General features: G+C 40.8%; 1 protein-coding gene and 1 long non-coding RNA gene across 4 annotated transcripts in view; one reads left to right on the forward strand and one right to left on the reverse strand.

Annotated features, from left to right (window-relative positions):
* LOC130168419 (uncharacterized) overlaps positions 1-20,144 on the reverse strand; it is a 79,722-nt gene that overhangs the window by 55,349 nt on the left and 4,229 nt on the right. The window lies entirely within an intron of this gene.
* On the forward strand, positions 13,668-16,464 carry LOC130168396 (ribonuclease P protein subunit p25-like protein). Of its 2 annotated transcripts, XM_056375220.1 has the most exons (2): positions 13,669-14,010; positions 14,513-16,464. In XM_056375220.1, the coding sequence occupies exon 2, from the start codon at positions 14,602-14,604 to the stop codon at positions 15,334-15,336; it is 735 nt and encodes a 244-aa protein (XP_056231195.1). In that variant the 5' UTR covers positions 13,669-14,010; positions 14,513-14,601; the 3' UTR covers positions 15,337-16,464. The 2 variants fall into 2 exon arrangements, with proteins under 2 accessions (XP_056231190.1, XP_056231195.1); XM_056375215.1 differs by having other exon boundaries at positions 13,668-16,464.

A 20,144-nucleotide genomic window follows, 5' to 3' on the forward strand; every position in this document is an offset into this window, starting at 1 on the left:
AATCATTTTGAGTACTACTGGAGAAAACGTAGCATGCAGTAGGCAGATGGTTTGCTGGTGTTACTTTGTTTGTTCACAAATACATGCAGGTGGAAAAAGACTTCATCATATGAAATCAACAAATTTTCAGGCACAGGGAATAATGAAACTGAAAATGCTGTTCTGTTTCTCAGTATGGAGGAAGTACAGAAGTATAATCTGGAACCTATATGAAAGGACGGCCTAATATCATTTATAGAAAGAAAGTCTCAGGACAAAGGCGTAATTTTCCTGTTCTCCACAAGCTTGATCTGCTTTCCAGATACAATGACAAAAACTTGTTGCTTGTGTACAAACCCAAAAACCTTTCTAAGAAATCCTCTAAGTAACTACGCAACTTGTAGTATTTACACCCCACCCTGATGTTAAGTCAACACATAGAAATACAATGCGCAAAGGAGGTGAAGTGTGGTAATTTTTCAGTACTCTGCACTTCTACAAATACGATGGAATTGAGCAATGGAAAGAAAAAAAAAAGAACAGCATTTAGACAAAGAGCGATGTTGAGTGAAGAGATAGCGTGAGCAGGATAGGTGAGGGAAAAAAAAGGTTGGTGATTGTGTTGAGCCATCCATGGTGAAAGCGTGAGTGTTTTTCCTGCTCTGAGAGGGGGGAAGAATAGTCACTGGGCAGATAGATGGGAGGAAAAAGCGCTGCTGTGGCACTGATAAAGTGACTGAGGACCACTACTGCCACACTTGGACAATTCCAGACACAATTTTCTCCCCTCTTTTCTTTTTCCTCTGCTGCCAGCCCGTGTTCTTGCAGGCATAATAATGGTAAGTTCTGTCCCTTGCTCTTTTCAGTCCCTCTCTCCCACACACACACACACACGCACACGCACACGCACACGCACACACGCACACATGCACACACGCACACACAACTTTAAAAGTAGGAGGGGAGCCACTTTGGGATATAGTGAAGCCCTGACAACCTTTCATTAAACAGGCAAAATTAGAGGTTTGTAAACCCCTTCCCATCCCAGCCATCCGAGATCATCCAGCTCCAACTTATCCTTTTTCCCTTTGTTGCCCCAGCCTGCAGATTCTGTATCTCAGGTCTGTCAGAAAAGGGTATATCTTGAAGCCTGTGAGCAAGGAACTGTTTCTGATCTGCACTTGCACATTATCACTGGGATGTAAAAATGCCTTCAGCCTGTACACCACAGGCTCAGCTAAAGGGGGAAAAAAAAAAATGACATTAGCACAAAAGGTTCACAGTTGACGGCATGCAGATTTGCTGACGACTGTAATAAAATAAAGCCAACCGGGTGTGCAAGAGTTGACATTGCATATAGGTGTACAGCCGGGCATCTGCATAAAGAGCCTCTGCTTCTGCCAGCAGCCATCATGGCCTCGACAGATTAGAAATTGTGTGTGTAAGGATTCACCGCAAATAATGAGAAATGAGTTTTAAATTGTAGCTCAGGCACTGTGAAAAAATGGGCCCTGTCAATATGTGGTGTGTGTGATGCAGGGGGGAGGGGGGGTGTACTAGAGGATTTAGGGGTGAGAGAGATAGGGAGAGACAGAGACAGAGGGAGAGAGAGAATGAGGGATCAGGGGATGACTTTGTTTTGGTTTACTGCTTATTACCATCATAATCCTTTGTCCTGTTTTCCACTCTGCAGTCCGGGCACACCTCTCGCCTCGTCTCTGCGTTAGACACTGTGATTGCCTTGTATTTAAGAAGCCTTCTGTGAGCCTCTGTTCCGACAAATGCTTTTCCAATACCAATCACAGCTGAGTGCACCTCATTTGAATCTGTGAAAGGGGTTTTGATTCCATCAGCAGAATGCTCCTCCAAGCGCGGCACACACCATTCAATACTGTGGCAACGTGTGAAAGCCTCCGAATATTCCCACCTAGTATATGCATACACTGTAAAGGGTTTGGGAGAGGGCTGCCTAGCCTCTTCAAACCGTGTTGTTCATTAATCCCCCTTTTATTCTCTACATAGGGCCTCATTAGCTGTTCTCCTTTATGGCATTTGGAAATTGTAAGCTGTGCTCCATGTGACTTTCAAATGTGTGATGAAACAGGAGCATTTGGTCATAAACTTTGATGAGGAGTGAAAAAGGCTAATTGTACACTCAGTTTTAGTGTTTGATAGTGTTTATGCCACCTGGTCACCCTCTGATGTGTATGTATACATTAAGAGTGTCTGTATTTTACTGCGACTGAGTACATGTGGTACCGACCAGCTGCTGATATCTCCACTGCAGCAGCTTGTTGACCTTCAAACTTATCAGTGCATATCTTTTGTCAGAGCAATTGCCTGCCTTTTGGTCTGTGAGGAGTTTGGATAATGCATCCAAATTAAAATCTTTTGTAAATCCCATTGCTTGATTGCTTGAGTGCCACTGAGAGTTGTTCAACATTAATGGTGAAGGACTTCCTGATTCCCAAAGTCATTTTCTCTTCATTATTCAGGCGTGTATTAGTACCTCTTGTTTTCTACACAGAGATAACACCCTGCTTCTAAACTGCCTCATACAACACAGTTGGCTCAGGAGACTAACGGGTCATACACATCATCTTATCTGTGCCACTGTGTCCCCAGTTATGGGTTGAAATCTAGGTTGGGCCTGTCCTGTGAGTAGATCAAATTTAATGTAATTTCCAAGCTGTTATCACATATTTTTAATATCATAACCAAAGATGTTGTTTATTTATGATTTAAATTCATATTTCAGTATTTCTTGTATATTACCGTTTTCTAACAATCTAATAATGTGTATCGCATCCATTAATTAATTAACTGCACCTCATTATGTATATGTTTGACTAAGTTTTAAGAAGACATGAGGATATGGCAGCGCTAGTCCGACACAGTATTGGCGATTGGTGAGTGAAGCAGTATTGAAGAGCCAAGAATCCTGGCTTGGATATCAAACAAAATAAAAAAGTTACAATCCAACACAAACAAGCAATCAATGAGATGTCATTTACATACTAGTCTACACTTTTAGCCACCTGCTACGCAGAGAAGTACAGACAAGTCGCCCGGAATCAACAAAAGCCACAGCAGCTGCCTGCCACCATAAAGTCCGCTTTGTGGAGACATTTTTAAGATGAAATAGGAAAAAGGAAGAAAAAAATAAATAAATACTATGCACATGTCACTGTATGCATAGCTACAAGGGTTACTTCCCCTGTGGGGAAGCAATCACAACAGTCAGTATATCTACTATTGTGCATCCGCATGAAGAAATTTGCTAAAATGGAGAAAGGCTGTTTTGAAATGGACTGCACAAACAGATTCTGAAAGAATTCAGGCAGAAGTTTTTACAAACTGCTGAAGGCTAAAGAGAAGAGAAGCATTGGGGAGTGATCCTTTCTAAAGGGCTGTGTAACATGAACTAACCAAGCATACTTGTTCGAGTAAAACAAATAGTGAATTTGAAATTGTCCACACACAACCCAAGTACTACCCTTTGAAGTCCTTGTGATTTAGATTTAGCTGAAAATTCCTGTGTTAGAAAAGTATAAGCTTATGCATGGCTTCAGGCTTTATGCCAATGTTCAGCAAAAAGACTTCTGGTCAGAATCCTTAAGAATTAAAGAAACATAAACTTTGAGTTTACACAACCTCTACTCAGTTTCTGTGTCAAAATATTCATACTGGGCCGTATCTTACCCTTACACCAACAAATAAACTTAGTGATTTCAGACAACAGAAGTGCACAGTGGATACTTCAATTTCAAAATGTCACCAATGTGCTTGAAATGGATAAAGGTTTTGCATTTAAGATCTATATAAAAAAACAAGTTATCTGCTGAAAAGGCCGGGGTGCATGAAAGATGAAGTTACTCAATTTCTGGCTACATTTCAACACACACAGCCCATTGTACAGTACGTTACTCTTTCAAGACATTTGTGGTTTACTTCCTTGTATTGCAGTTATAACCATTCATAGAAGCTGTAGCGAGTTTGCTATTCCACTTCTGAGGTTAATACCCTGTATATGGGGGTATTGATTAGAGCTGAACAATAAGTCAAAATATTATTAAAATCGCAATATGGCCAAGTGCAATATCCAAATTGCAGGAGCTGCAATTTTTTGAAAAATAAAAGGTAACATGTGTCACAACATATCATTATAAATGAAGCAATGAACCAATGTGGTGCTACCAAGACTCCCCAGCCTACACATCACTTTCTCAAGACATAAGAGAACATTCTGGTTTGGTACAGACCTCACCAAAAATCACATCACCAATCTTTGAAAAGTCATTGACAAGTGAAGTGAAGTGAAAATGAAATGCCAAAATTACAATTCCAACTAAAACTGTGACTCACATTGCAATCGCAATATCTGTCAAAGTAATTGTAATATGATTGTATAAAACAAGTTTAAAAAGAAAAATGTCCCAGAGCAACAAACAAGTAGTGAGGAAATATGAGAAACTCTCTTCAGACAGCAAAGCTAATCATATTATCCGCTGATAACAGAAGATTGTGGAAGTTATGCTGAATGATCAACCGTTCTCCCCGCTTCTTTCTTGTTTTGGAGGCAATCTGCAGTTGATACTAAACTGAACAACTAAAGACTTGCTATACTTGGTCGTAACCCATGTGTACAACCAAAATACTGAACTCCAATCAAAGCGCTTGAAAAATGAGGCAGGGGTGACGTCTACTGTATTCAAACATGTGTCCCATGTCCTTAATATGACAGATGAAAGGGAACAGCAGCATTGCAAAAGTGATCATGTTGTAGACAGTTTTTTTTTCATTGAAGGGATGTGGTTATTTTACAATTTGAGGATCATGGTTGTAGACAACTAAACAAAAAACATTGACAACATGGCAACGTTTTTCGGGCTATTAAGGAGCAAAAAGTTAGTATTGAAATACTATTAAATGTTTCCTGTATCATAGAAAATAGTGGGTTAGACTCAGAGAAATGCCTTTATTTGTGAGCACCTAAATGTTCTGAATTAAGTACAACTTGTTTTGTTTGTATAAGACCATCTTTAAGGTTTGGCAAAAAAACACATTTTCTTTAGCTTCATGGGAAGATTAGAGACATGGTGAATAGTAAAAACTTAGTTTTATGTTTCTGGAAAATATTTAGTTCCCTCTATATAGAGCACACAGTACCACATTTATTTATTATGCAGAGTTTGAAATAAATTTTATCTGAGTTACACCGACTTAGCAGGAGTTAAGGTCTTCCTATAATATTTCCTCGTCATTGCCCATATGCTAAAACTACAAGGTGTACTTTCAAAAACAAAAACATATCCAACTAGGGAGTCACAACAATGAAAACCCAGTGAAACAAAATGAAATGCCAGTGTGGTACAAATACAATATCTGTCGACTGCATTAATTTTTCTGTTATATCAAACACAATTTCATGGTTGACATGGTGGAAGAGGATTAACACCCAATTTATATACCTTTAAAGGAAACACAGACTGCTAATGCTGTAGCTCCTAATCCTCCCAACACTCCGGGCATGGATGTGTTCAGTCTGCTAGTTTGACTCAGAGTGTGCTGGCTGGCCTGGATAGCTGATGACTAAAGTAGTGACTGAGCGAGTGCAAAGGCTACAGGGAAATCAAGAGTTGTTGTACCCAGCAGCTAAGAGAGGGACTTGACAGTGTCAAAGGATTATGTACTGTGGGGCTAACAATACTAATGGCACTTCTTTTGCATTATGATAATTGCCAAGACAAAATTGCCACCTAATTTCTCCCTGTTTCTAATTATTGGGCTCTTCAATGCAAGCAGGCAGTGGGAGAAGAGCATTGGCAGGCAATTAAACTCCTGCAATTATGGCTCTATTGTAAAGCACAGCTTTACCAAGGATTTGTAGGGCAGAGAGTGATTGCTCTCCGATGCAATTAAATACAGGATAAATCTGGTGTGGACCTGTGAACGAATCTTTTAAAGTTCATTGCTGTGTTTCTTAACAGCCACCACCAGCCTGGAAACCTGCACCAAGTCTGTTAAGGATGTCATTTGCCAAAAGAGCTACACCTACTGAGCCACAGCCACACGTCTGTTACAGCAACATCACTGGGTGCACATGCTTCCAACCAAACCACTCTCACTGTGGATCTCTCACCACCCCACTAAAGTAAAAACAATCATTTGCATAGAGAACATTTCCAGGGAGGCATGCTGGGTAGGATTAGTGCTCCTCTTCCTCTAGCGTGTCGGAGTGAGCAGTGACCCGATGCAAATGTGTGCGCTAGGAAGTTTAGAGCTATGAACTGTGGGATACAGAGGAGCGTGGCCATCTGGAAATTCAGTGACAGGAAGGTGTTTATGAGAGACTGGGGGGAACAAAGAGCCACAGCCTACATTGCCTTATTTTGTTGTACAGAAGCCACTGATCCACTGCAGTGTTGTTAAAAGGCTAGTTTGGGACCCAAAGGATGAAGATATAAATTGGTCAATAAATTGGTTTGAGAAAAAGTTATATGCAAAGGTGCAAATAGTATCGTGTAAACACTGAAATGAAAAACAAGGAAGCAAGCAGACATGAGTAGGTGAATAGATTAGGCTACAGAAAATCTTTATTGTGGCGGAATTAAAAATAGTGGAGTAGAATGGCAATGTTCAAACCCTGTTTTGGAAAACTACCTGATGTTACTTTTTGCCCTCTATAATGTTTTGCATGAAAGGCTCTGCATTTATTTACTTTAAAAATATGTCTGTCTAGCTATCTATCTTTATCAGATTGTCTATATTATTTTTTATGTTATCATCATTGATGGAGGGCTGAGGGCAGGTGCACTTGTTGACAGACGTCCACTTGGTCAATGATGTACTGGCTGGGCAGTATTTGCACTTGGCTTAAACCAGACCCTCCTGTGTGCAGGCTCCTCATTTGCCCAATTTGAACAAAAACTGCCAAATGTCTGGAGTAGACACAGTATCAGAAATCACATCTATTATACAGTGACTGCCTGTATTTGCTACATATTTCTAATACACGGTACACTCAGTTGTCAGTTTTAGGTTACACTTATAATGCAATAATCATGCAGTGATTATGAGGGTTATAGTTAGTTATAGTTTTTTATTCAAACTGTGTCAGTAAGATGTTGATTCAACGGTATGGTCATTTTGAAGGCTGCAGTTCGTGGTGCCGTTAAATTGCATTGTGTTACTGACGTCTGTTTCTATTATCCTGTCCACCCCATTTATCATTTAACACTGAATGCAGGCTGAATAATAGAAATGCCTCTCAGTTCAATATAACACAGTTCAACAGCACCACAAACAACATTTTCAACAAAATCACAACCTTCATGAAAGTACTACAATTGTAGGACTGTTGTATTAGACTACGTTTCAACTAAGTGCACCTAATAAACTGGCAACTGAGTGTATAGGGCAACAGTCCACACTGACATGTTACACTTTTTTCTTTTTAAACACAGACCTAGATTTCAATTACAGTCAACGCTTCCTGACAATGTGTATTCAAGAAAGACAAAGTTAGTTACTAGTTGGTGGATAGAGTCAGATATTTCCCTCTGGAGTTAGTGGAGATGATATCACTTTGGCAGGTTGACAGTACCACAACCAAAAAAAGAGAGAGGGCAGAGTGGTAAAAGGCACTGTTTAACTTCATGACATGTTGGATCTGAGCCGGTTTGCAAAAACTGCAGCAAAAGTCTGTCACCTGATGTTTACTGTGGTGACAGTCGGAGTTACTATTTAGTACCATTACTCAATAACCCAATTGAGTAATGGTCAAAAGAATAAACTGAAAAGATGTTTTTCAAAATGCTTGCAAATTTGTTAAAAACCAAAAATTGAAATGTCAACATTTACAAAATCATTCATATTATGCTTAGCTGTGACTCCAAATTGTGGCAGATGCCTCCTATTTGCTTCAATAATGCTTGAAATGTGTCTAGAACTTGACTGGAGTCCACCTGTAGTAAACTGAATTAACTGGACACAGTTTACAAAAGGCACACACCTGTGTGTATAAAGTCCCACTACTCACACTGAATGGCAGGACAAAAACCAAGCCATGAAGTTCAAGAAATTTTCTATAGACCTCTGTAATAAAATTTTGCAACAAGGTTCAGATCAGCGCAGGTATATGAACCATTTCTAAAGTTTTGAGTGTTCCCAGGAGCACAGTGGCCTCAATAACTGTGAAATGGAGAAGTTTGGAATAACCAGGGAGTTGGCCGTCTGGCCAAACTGAGTGACAAGACGGCTAGAAAAGCCCTTGCTCAGGGAGATGGCCAAAAATGGTCACTCAGCTTCATAAGGCCTCTGCAGAGATGGGAGAAGCTCCTGGAAGGACGACAAACTCAGCAGCAAACCATCAATCAGGCCTTTATGATAGAGAGGCTGAGACGGAAGCTTCTTTGAGTAAACAGACGTATGACAGCTTGCTTAGAGTTGGTCAAACCTTTTGAACAAAACTTCAAGCAACATGACTAACAAACACCAGGCACAGCTCATCAGCTGGCTAACACCATCCTTATGGTGAAGCATGGTGATGATAGCATCATGCTTGGGGGGGGGGGTTCTAAGGGGCAGGGACAGCAAGACTGATCAGTATTTGAGGGCACATAAATGGAGCTAAATACAGGGAGATACTTGAAAAAAAAAAAAAAACCCTGCACGCCACCTGAGCCTGGAGCGACAGTTCACCTTTCAGTACGACAATGACCTGAAGCACAAAGCCAAGACAACACTCAAGTGGCTTCAGGACAAGTCTCTGACTGTCCTTGAGTGATGTAGCCAAAGCTCAGACCGAAACATCATAGAACATCTGTGTAGAGACCTGAAGATGGCAGTTAACAGAAGGTTCCCATCCAATCTCAGAGTTTGTGAAGATGTGTCAGGAAGAATGAGATAAACTGCCCAAAATCCAGGTGAGCAAGCTTGTGCAGGCTTAACCACAGAGACTCAAAGCTGAAATTGCTGCCAAAGTAGCTTCTTCAAAGTACTGAATTAAGGTTCTTAATACTTGCAAATTATTCCAGTTTTGACTTTTAAAAAATCTGCAAAACTTCTTAAATGTTTTCACTTCGTCATTATGGGTTATTGACTGTAGATGGGCAATTTTATCCATTTTAAATGAATCAAGTGTGCAAAAAGGTGAAGGGGTCTCAATACTTTCTGAAGTCACTGTACATTTCTTTTCTTGCAGCAGCTTCACAAGTTCACCAGCTTAACGTGTTTAATGCAGCACCATTAGAAAATGTTCACTTTCCTGCACCTTTCTGCCAGAGTTGCATTTGTTGCTGCTATACTGCAAAGTGATCAGTAACTAGGGAGGCTTCTATCTAACAGATAGATGGCAGAATTACGAGCAGTAACATTGGATGCATAGATCGGCCCTTGAGCATGTGCTGGTAATTTGAATACCACACAGGAAAAGCTGACTCTTACAGAAAGAATGAAAACTACACTGTAAAGGGATAATTACTAAATGCACAGTGAATGGCTATAGCTAGAAAATCCCCCATGTAAATAGTATCAGTATGGTATGATGAAAATATTAGGGATTAAAACATTCGAATGAATGTTCGCAGTCTAATGTTTACAATGGTCCAAAACCTGAAATTACTGACAAAAAATAAATACAGACTGCCTGGAATGTCAGACAAATATAATCATAAGTCTAAACCAAGAAGGGAAAGTGATCTGTATTAAATGGGCTGGTAAATGCAAATCAATATTATGACACTTTATGTCTACCAGATTTCATAAAATGCCCCCGATGATGAGTAAGAACATACTGCCTTAGAGCATCAAACACATGGCATCACCATCAACATCAGCTTCAGCTTTGTCTTCCTGTTCTCTTGGATGTTGATGCTACCAATCAGATATGCAATTTCCCTTGCTGGGATCCATGTCTGTTGGTTTGTCTACAAATATACACTACACTACACTACACTTAGATTCCCAAGTTGAAAGCTACAGAATTAGTGAATACTCGCTCTGAGGCATTCATTTACTTTTTGCATTTGTTTCAACATGGCCAATTAATTCTTGATATAACTGATCAAAACATTTTCTATGAAGTCCATTAACTTTTAGCCTGAGGCCAGACAAAATAGAGGCACCAAACACAAATGCTATTATCAACTGCTGCTGCCAGTTTAAATTAGAGGCAGTGCTGGTAATCAAACTGTGAGCAATAATACACCTAAAAACATAGATCAACAGGGGTCACCTCTGCCCAATTCAATTTCATGATGAACCAAAAAAATCCTTTTATATCATGGTGGTACTTCATAAACATCAAAACATTTGTTAGGCGATGCGATAGCCTTGTAAAGCTGTGTAGTTGATGAAGCTAAAAACATCACTGTCATTGACAGGTCTCATAAATCAAGAGTTGCCATGTCAGTGTTTTTTTTTTTTTTTTTTTTTCTGTCATCTTCAGCTTCTTTTTCACATTCTAATGCTCAGGGTTTCCAAGTGCAGAAACTTTTTTTTTTTTTTTTTTTTTTAATCACTTCTGGTAGTATTGCATATATTCTCACCAGTTCTGTCCTCTCCAAGTTTTGGTTCTATCCCTTTCATGCCCTTCCCTCCTTTCTCTCATGTTCCTCTTTCACAAGCGCCTTCAAAGTTTCCTGCCACTGTGCGAGACATATCTGCATTGCAGTGCCGAGGGGAAAGCAGCGGCTGGAGGAGAAGAGATGTGTATGAATAGCTCGAGACAGAGAGCCAAAAAGAGCGAACGAGAATAAGGAGGTCTGACCTGCCATTTACCAAAATAATGGATGCATGAGTGACAGAAAAACATCACTTCACGCATCATTTGGTATATTACACCACCGTGGTTTTATATATATTTTATATATTTTTCTTTTTTTCTTTTTTTTTTTTTTGCCTTTGAAGCAAAAACATGCCCATTTAAACGTCCAAAAACCTAATACAAACACAACCATTTGCACCTCAAAGTGCTGTCACAGGGAAATCACAGAGAGGGTCATCCACCCCCACCTCCCTACGAGCCTCTGAGCCTCCCTGTTATTAATGGCGTCATCATTTTTCCACTGCTCACTCTATTTCCCTTCTGATAGTAGGGCCTGCTTCATCGTGTTCTGCCATGTTTCTGTAATTGCTCCAACAGCCTGCCTTATGCTGAGCGTATAGTTTTTTGTGTGCGTGTGTGCCTATCCAGTGGGCGTGTGTGTCTGTAAGTGTGTGCATATGCATGTGTGTGTGTTGCTCTGTCCCCCCACCAGGCCCGGCTGTGAGTTTGTGGGGCAGAACCAAGCCGCGGGCGAGCTCCACACGGAGCGAAATGACAGCCTCCAGGCCACCATTGGTTGATGACCGTGAAAACACTTGCGGTTAACGTAAAGTGAGCGACCGGCTGTCACAGCGAGGCACCGTGCTTATGTGCAGCCCTGACAACAGCACAACAAGCCCTTCTACAACTAGACTGCAGTGCTGCAACAAACAACAAAGGCACAGCCCCACAATTCATAACAGCAACCACTTCAGACATCTGAAGTACATAGCAAAGAGAGAGAAGAGCAAGATACAACCACTACTATTTGTCACAGTCTTTGAGAATAAATGGTTTTTCTTTACTTAAATTATGGTGGGCTGGGGAGAAAGCCGAGGGTGGTTGCTGAACGCAGAGGAGGAAGTAAGCGTGCAGGAGAGAATGCCTAGACTGTCACAGATGCCAGCCAAGGTCAGATAAAGTGAGGAGTAAGTGCTTAGAGAGCTACGGGAGCAGAGGCCAACTCTGGAGGAGGTGTGAAGGAGTGAGTGACCAAGCGTGAGCACCACCGCCTCTACCCATCATTAAATGAAGCCACTTAAAGGAAAAAAGCTCTGCTCAAAAAAGTCAATGCACCGCACTTCTGCAAAGCCCTGATGGTTTTATTTAGCCATCTGGAGAATAGTTTTGTCTTTGATGCAGACACAAAATGTTGTGAATATGTGTCTGAAGACACTTTTCTCAGAACCCTGTATTTTTGCTTAGAAGCTGAATTGCTTAATCTATCACATTCCCACCGGCAAATAGGTTCCTAAAGTTAAGCTGAGAAGCAATAAATGACGTGCTAACATCATGTAGTAAGGAGGGATGATTACAGAGCTGCTTTTATCATCAATTTTAACCTCTCTGTGGTTAAATCAGACTTCTTTTACCCCCTGCCCTCTTACATTTCTTTCTTGCCTCGTCTCATGCTCAGTCTGAACGCACAAACGTGTGCACACACACAAACACAGTTTATTATGCAGTAACATTACCAGATCCCCTTAGGCAGCTGTGCATCTCTGTATGACTGATGAGGGTAATTTCTCCCAAACAACAGAATGATCACTTTGGTGTTGAGCGCTACAGACGCTCCCTCCCACCCCGTCTTCCCTCTCTCCCGTCTTCTTTTTAGCTTACAAAAAGCCAAGAAAAAGAAAGATATTTGTTACTACGTCTCCTGCAGTGTCTGGAAGGGTTCCAGAGATAAATAGCTCTCCAACCCCGTCCATACGCATTAAAAAAAAAAAAAAAAAGAAAAAAGTTAATCATTCCATGCATCTAATCAGTCTATTGATTCTTTCCATTCAAACTCTGCTAATAAAAAGACATTCAAGTTTCCACTTTGCCAGTTGGAGTTGGTGGAGGGGGTTTCCTTATTTTTCCTTGATTACCATAGGGATCCAATATAATACACATGCCACTGTGAATTAACCTCACAGTAAGGACTGGGCCGAGCCACAGTGAGTTTATGCTGTATGTGTACTACTGTGCACCATGGGATATACTGAGCAGAGAGTAGTTAGGACTTGTCTGCCTCTCTCTTCTGGCCTCATAGGTTCAGCCTCAGTGGGCTGTCTTTACCTATTCTCCCATCTGTCAGTCACACACAAAAACAAATCCACCTGTCGGCCAGGAGACCGAGCTGAACAGGGCGATGCTACAGCTGTCTGGGCCTGACTCGGTGCAGAAGGGAGCAAGCCAGCGCCCTCCACTGGTGATGGAAAGCCCATTAAGATGCTTATTACCCCACCTGTCAGCCCCATCTCCTCACCTGCACAGATACACCAGACTAATGAAGACAGTCACTATTAATACAGCACCTTGAACATGGAAGTCATGCCTCTATGCTTTTTGTGGTCCTTGTGTCCTTGATCACAAGGGCTCTCCAGCCTTGTAACAATATAACAATCCAAGCGTTAAGAGACAGGCATTCTTACCGTGCCACTTGATTGCTTCAACAATGAAGCTATTAATGCTGCATTATGTAAATTGTAATGGTCACAAACATCTAATAGGATAAAGGCTAAGTACAGTGCAATTTAATGCTGCTGACTTTCAGTGGCTCTTTGAAGGATGTTTTCAATTATAACAGAGCTAATTTAATTCATTGTTTCGTAGCTGAAAATGCATTTTTAAAGGTTGACTGAGTCTCTATTTCAGAACTCAGGTTTAATCAGTCATGTACATTGAACACTGGAACGTCCTCTAAAGAGATTGACAAAGTTGCCGGGGATCTGCGTTCTAGGTTTTAAAGGGACACCGTAGCCCTACCCTCCTCTTTTTCCTCAGATGGCAGGCTTCAATTGTGGAGGGGAGGGTGTTCATCTAAAAGATGAAAAGACCTGCGCCTTTAAGAGGGCTGTCTCCCCTTTCCCTCATGCTCCCCCTCAACCACACAGACACTCCTCCTGTGAGCATTTGTGAGGCAGCTCCTGTCCCTTATGTCTCTTTGTGGGGAACAGAACAGACTTCCCAGAGCATCACTGGAGACAAGACAGAGCTCTAGGGAGGACACCACAGGTGCAGCCCTCCATGCAACCCTGACCTCAACTTCAGTGGATGCCAAGATGAGCACAAGGAGAGGAGACAAAGACCTACTCAAGCTGGAGTAAAACATCCACGAGTCCAAAACAGGAGGTGGACCTTAACAGCTGGACAACCCATGAGGTCGATTTTGAGTTGAAAGCGACATGATCAGCAGATAAAAATCAACAACGCTGGACTGGACCGCTAAGAAAAAGGTGGAGTCATAATTTGAGCTTTTAGTTTCTCTGTAGAAAAGTTTCGTTAAAGAAATATCTACAAAGTACTCCATATCTTTTGCAGCTATTAAGGTTAAAAGAACCATATGAAATATAAACGAAGGAAAGAGGATAATTTAGCTTAGTATTTTTTTGTTATTTCTATCCGTCTCCAGAGCACTTTCCAAATAGTCATTTGTGGTTTGAAATTGAGATGCTCTTTAAAGAACATCTTGAATGGTCCCGACAGTGCTCTTAATTCACCAGCCAGGCGTTTATCTTATTTCTCCAGCTCTTTCTGAGAGGGAGCATTAAAGACTTCATTGATAGTGCTCTTGGGGAGCGGGTAATATTTCTTGTATGAAGTCTTGAAACTTTGCAGCTGTTGACTGGAGGGAGAGAAAAGTGCTACATTCATAAGAAAATGATGTTGAGCAGTTTCCAAGTGTGTGTCTGGACTAACACTGCAGTAGAGCATTGAGGACAGCAGAAATGTTCACAGGGTGTGGAGTGGTCACCGGCCCGAACCAGTACCTGACCAGAGACGCCGTCAGGCCCCACCCAGGACTGGAGGTGAACAGACCGATCCAAATGGAGAATGGGGTAATCCCCGGGACCTGCGCTGTCTACCAGGGTCAAACTCACAGCAACGCTGGTCAGCCAGCAGTGGTCAATGTTTCCAGCCCGCTGAAGCCAGCGCCACTACCAGTCCCTCCCCCTGCACTCAAACTAGGACAGGAGGGGTTCAAGAAAGTCTGCCGAACTGAGGAGGACAGCCCCTGTCCCTTTCCAGGATTGGCCTCTGGGGTGCTGGAGATGCGCGTGAAGGAGGGAAGTAAGATCCGCAACTTAATGGGATTTGCCATGGCACGAATGCAGGGAGAGAAGGGTGTAAGTGGGGGAGGTGTGACTGATGGTGGACTGAGGCAGGTGGTCTTCACTGGGTCGGGCCGTGCAGTCACAAAGACCATCACCTGTGCTGAGATCATGAAACGAAAAGTGGGCTCTCTGCACCAGCTGACTAAACTCCAGTACAAGGTGGTCAAAGAGGTGTGGGAGAGCACTGAAGGGGGGACATCTGAAATGACGGTGCACAGGACTGTGCCCTCCATCAGCATCCTTCTTTCCAAAGACCCCCTGGATCCGCAGGAACCAGGTTATCAACCTCCAGAGACTCTTAGTGCATTGTGGGAGGAGAAAGAGGGTGTCGAATCTGCCTCCCAGAAAACATGCAAGAGACCTCTCGGACCTTTGCCATACAGCAGTTTCACTCACTGTAAGAGAATGTGTTTGGGGGAAGGAGTCTCAGTCCTCCCTCCTCAATGACTGGCTGAACCGGTGTCAAACAGTGGAGAGGATTGAATCAGAGGAGTTCATTTGGCGCTGCCCTCCACTCAAGCACAATGCTGAGACAATCAGAACATTCACTCAGACAGAACAGTGCTTTCTCAGAAGAACTGAGTACCAATTCCAGCCTCCAGAGGTCAGTTTGACTGGGACCTAAAAGCTTGCCTCTCTACATATAGAATTTAAGGGATGTGTTTCTCTGCACGTCCAACACGGTCTCCCACATCCACAAAACTGTGATGATGTGTGCTACCGTGCTATAAAATCTTTAACACATTCACATCCCATTTCACACCAACAAAAGAAAAAGCCATGAATTGCACAGGTTCCAGATTCCTGGTTGCAGTAAACTATCTACAGCTTGTGGACAAAATAATTTATTAGCATTATGTTACAATCATCTCTATTCCTCCATGTTCTTAAGTGTAGTCTTTACAAATACATAAGGAAGACCCAAGAACATTAAATAAAAACAGCTTAAAGCCATTAATGATATGACAAATGCAAAACATACCAATTTTATTTGTCTGATTATTATCTCTCATGAAAACAAAATTAAATAAATTGTTTTTTTTTCCCAATGGAAATTTTGTTTTGTATTTCATCTGTGTTACTCACACATCATTGCATTTGCAAAGCTCTGATTGAACAGAAAATCACAGTGTGTTGATCTTTTGATAAGAATAACGGCAGTGAAATTTGTCTGTAGAAAAACCTGATTTAATGACAAAGCTGTTGATAAGGCACAGCTCCTAAACCGACCCAGCCTGACAGAAATGCCTAGGGCAGAAATACAAGCACAGATTATCATTAAGATAACAACATAACATCACACAACACAGTGGAGAAAAGGATTAAAACTTGGCTTGACAAAGCTTCACACTATACTGTTCCTGCAAAATATGAAACCAAGGCAACGTGCTACACTCCTTCCCCTTTCAGCCTATAGGCCTACCCACCCACCATATCTATTGTATAGTACAGTCTACCTCTTTTTCCGCCATAGACATTTCTCAAAATAATATGCTGAACAATGTGGTCTAAAAAGAGCCAAGTTTTCACAGTAACACTATGCACTTGTACTTGACTGACATAATAAATGAAATGAATACAGACTCTCTCTAGCTGACATTTTTTATGCATTGCCTCTCTGCATTTTCACACCATTTAGATACCATTTTAGTTGCAAAAAAGGTACCTCTGAGTAATTGCTGAAGCTTAACTGGATGCTGCAGACAAGTATGGCAATCGGATCAAAATACAACTCTGAGCAGAATGCACAGTGATAGAAAAAAAGACAAAAAAAAACAGCTATGTATCGAGTTTTATGGATAAAAGCTTTCTATACAAATTTTTTGGAAAAAGTTGTCCTAAATAAGACAAACAAAATAAACCTTCCTTAGAATTATTTCATTCAAAAACTTTTTGCACTTAATCAAGCATGTCTTCCGGGGATAATAACTTAGACAAGTGGAACCCTGTCTGAAGCTTTTACTGTTGATCTTAATGAAAATCTGCAAACGCAGATATCAGCCTCCCAAAGTAAATTAATCAAAGTGACTCCTAACTGGGGAGACAATTCTATTAGAGCCTAAAATAGAGGAAAAAAAGAAAATTCACTCCTGTGGCATTTCTGTTCAAATTCGTCTTTCAAAGGAATACAAATCGTAATATTTCATATAGTGGTCAGCCAGCACTTAACCAGTGGCGGGCATTGTGATTAACCTCCCTCTCAATTCCATTAAATGAATCAGAGCACAGCAGAGCAACCAAGGTTGAATAAGAAATGCTGCCACTGCAATAAAGCACATATGTAGCAAACTGTGTGTCCTCAAGACTGCTGGAAGGTTATCACTTCAGGTCGTTGTTATCACAGAGTTAACAGCTTTCACCCAAGAGCCTATGGGACAGTCAGCCTGCGATGCAGGTCAAAAAGATAATGCCGCTATAAGTAAATTTCGAATCGACCTGCATCTGTTATCAAGCATTAAGAATTCTGGGCCAAGTGTAAAATGCAGTGGGGGTAATTAGGGATAACAGCACAGCGTACCTGAGTGAGAGAACAGATAAAACATACTGACAAAAGCATTATCCTGGAGCTAAATCCAATGTGGCTGGCACGAAATAGCATGGTGCAGGAGTCAACAAAGTGCAGTAGAAGAACGTGGACAAGGTTACTCAAAAGCTCAGACTCTATTTTGCCAATAACGTTTGTTTTCAAAGATGCAGTCAAGGTGGATTTGGAGGAGATACAGGCCTAGGCCTAAAATGTACTATTTGAGTTTGGTTAACACTGGACTATATGCACACAGTGCATTCAAACTCAGTGCTAAAATGTTTCAAACACCGTCTCTATCTATGAAACAGACCAAATAAAGAAAAACAGATTAGGCTGTTTTCATTACCCATATCTTCAATATTGATGGATAAGTCAAAGGAGGGTGCACATATTAAAGATTATTAAGGTCAGGCATGGATTTTTTTTTTTGGTAGTTGTTAATGCAGTGGACTTAAAGATTTAACTGTAGAATGAATGATACTGTAAGATCAAGTTGGATTTTTTTTTTAATGATTACTTCAAAATGGTAACGCAGAGAAATCACTATTTGTACTTTTTAAATATTTATGGATATCTTACTAAAGAGCTATTCAATCATGAAAGAAGGACAACATTATGTTAAGACTGACCAATCATAAATTACTATCGTGGTGGACATAACAGTAACCTTATGTTTACCAAAGCCGACAACTACATGCACTGAATGTGAATAAATTAATTTTCAAGTTAACATAATGAAAGTGTTGGCACTCTATTTTTCCCTTCTCTGCTGCTGCAGCAGATGAGAGTGAGGTCTCTGGGATGGCGTGGGAGTTCGCTATCTCCCAGCCTCCAGATGGCTCCGTCTTCTCTTATCTAGAAGAATGGGTGCTGCCTCAATTTTTCAACTCGCCTTATCTGGGAATCCTTTAAATTGAATATTTACTGGGCCTATGTTTTCTGCCTGTGTTAGCCTCTGAAGTCGACATTCCTCTTGCTTGTCGAGACAGGCCAAAAGGTTTTTCTTACTCATACACTCTCTTTGTCTGCCTTGTCAAGTAATGGGACAGTGATTGATTATGTGATTGCCAGGAGAGAATGGAAGGTTAAGCAGTTAAGCAGAGTAGTGGAGACATATTAACGAATGGCCATGGAGGGAATATGTTCAACAATAGAGAAACATACATTACCCAAACATGACATCAGGCAGACCTCCATTTCATGTCAGAGGAAAATAGATTAAATTAATCATTTTCCGAACAGTCTATTGTTTTATGCACAGTGTACACTAGAGGTTAAGAGAACACTTAAGCAGCCATTGAAAACATCTTATTGCAGTATGACTGGCTGTGGTCTATCTGCATAAACAAGCCGTGCCACAGCTACTCCCTGGTAAGTGTCTGGAAATGTCTTTTCAAAACCATTTTGTGAAATGCCTCCATGTTGGATTAATCAGCGCAGCTGAGGATGTAATTGCTGTGCTGAAGTCAAAGCTGTAAGAGCAGATAATGAACACTGACTACAAGGCTGCCAGAATCCAGGGCAAAAGAAATGAGAAGTTTAGAGACCAAAATGTCTATAAGAAGCCCTGATATAAAACGAAGGTACAATGTATTCACACTAAATAAAGACCATTTATAAAATAAAGAAAATTAAATAAAAAAAAACATCACCTATGACTCAGTGGATACTAACGTGAAAATTTTATAGTTTGTAATATCATTGTGTTGTTAGAATTTAGTAGGAAACTTGGGCAAAATTACATTTGCTTAAAGTATTTCTCTCTCAGGCGCTTTAAATCATCTATGCATCACATATAATGTATTTAGCAACATTAATCTGTCGGTTCTGTGCATTATGTAGGTAATTTTAATAATTTTTTTTTTTTTATATGGAGGGATAGATTTACAAAGGTGAGGAAAACCGACAAGGTTTTGTTCTGACTGTCGCTGCCCTCTGGTGGACACATAAGTTCAAAGTCAACTACAGAAAAAGATCCATATCCTTGCTCAAGGTTGCCATTACTGATATATTAGACACACATTTAAGGCCCTGTGCACTAGGGGGTTTGGACATCCAAGTTACATTGTCACAGAATAGACCATCGTTGTCTGATGAACTTATTATCATGTTTTAAAAATATAACAGAATTTACAAAAAGCAAATTAGAGCCTTGGGTGGTGCTATTTTTTTTTGGATATTGGATATTGAAATGTTGGCTTTTTTTTCGTACTTTAATTTCAAAAAGTAAAAAGGCTACATTCTACCCTTTTTATCATCATTTCCTCACCCTTAAAGGACTTCAGACTCAATTAGCTTAAAGAATTTGAAGTATAAAGGAGGTCGCCTATATTATGGAAAGCACTCATAACTGTAGAGTCTCTTCTAGAGTAAACAGTTATGATGAGAAACTGGAGAGGCTATGTTTAGTGACTGATATTTGTGAAATAAGGCATACACACCAATGAGCACAAACACCGACGCTTACATGTCTGCCCCAGCAAAGATTCGCTTTGCTCTGTTTCAGTAATGCCCAATAAAAAAGGTGAGGCAGGACACTTCAATCTTGAGGGAAAATGACGATAAACTAAAAGTCTAGTGAAATTAGTGAGCCCTAAATAAATAAACCTTTGGTCGGCTGTTGCCCTCTGAAAATGGGGAAAGTGCAATTCTACTGTGTTTAATATGAAGACTCACCTGCTCTAAAATATTGGCTGTGTTCAGAAGTGAAAACATGCAAAGTGTTATG

This window comes from Seriola aureovittata, chromosome 1, assembly GCF_021018895.1.
Source record: "Seriola aureovittata isolate HTS-2021-v1 ecotype China chromosome 1, ASM2101889v1, whole genome shotgun sequence".
In the NCBI taxonomy this organism is placed as follows: domain Eukaryota; kingdom Metazoa; phylum Chordata; class Actinopteri; order Carangiformes; family Carangidae; genus Seriola; species Seriola aureovittata.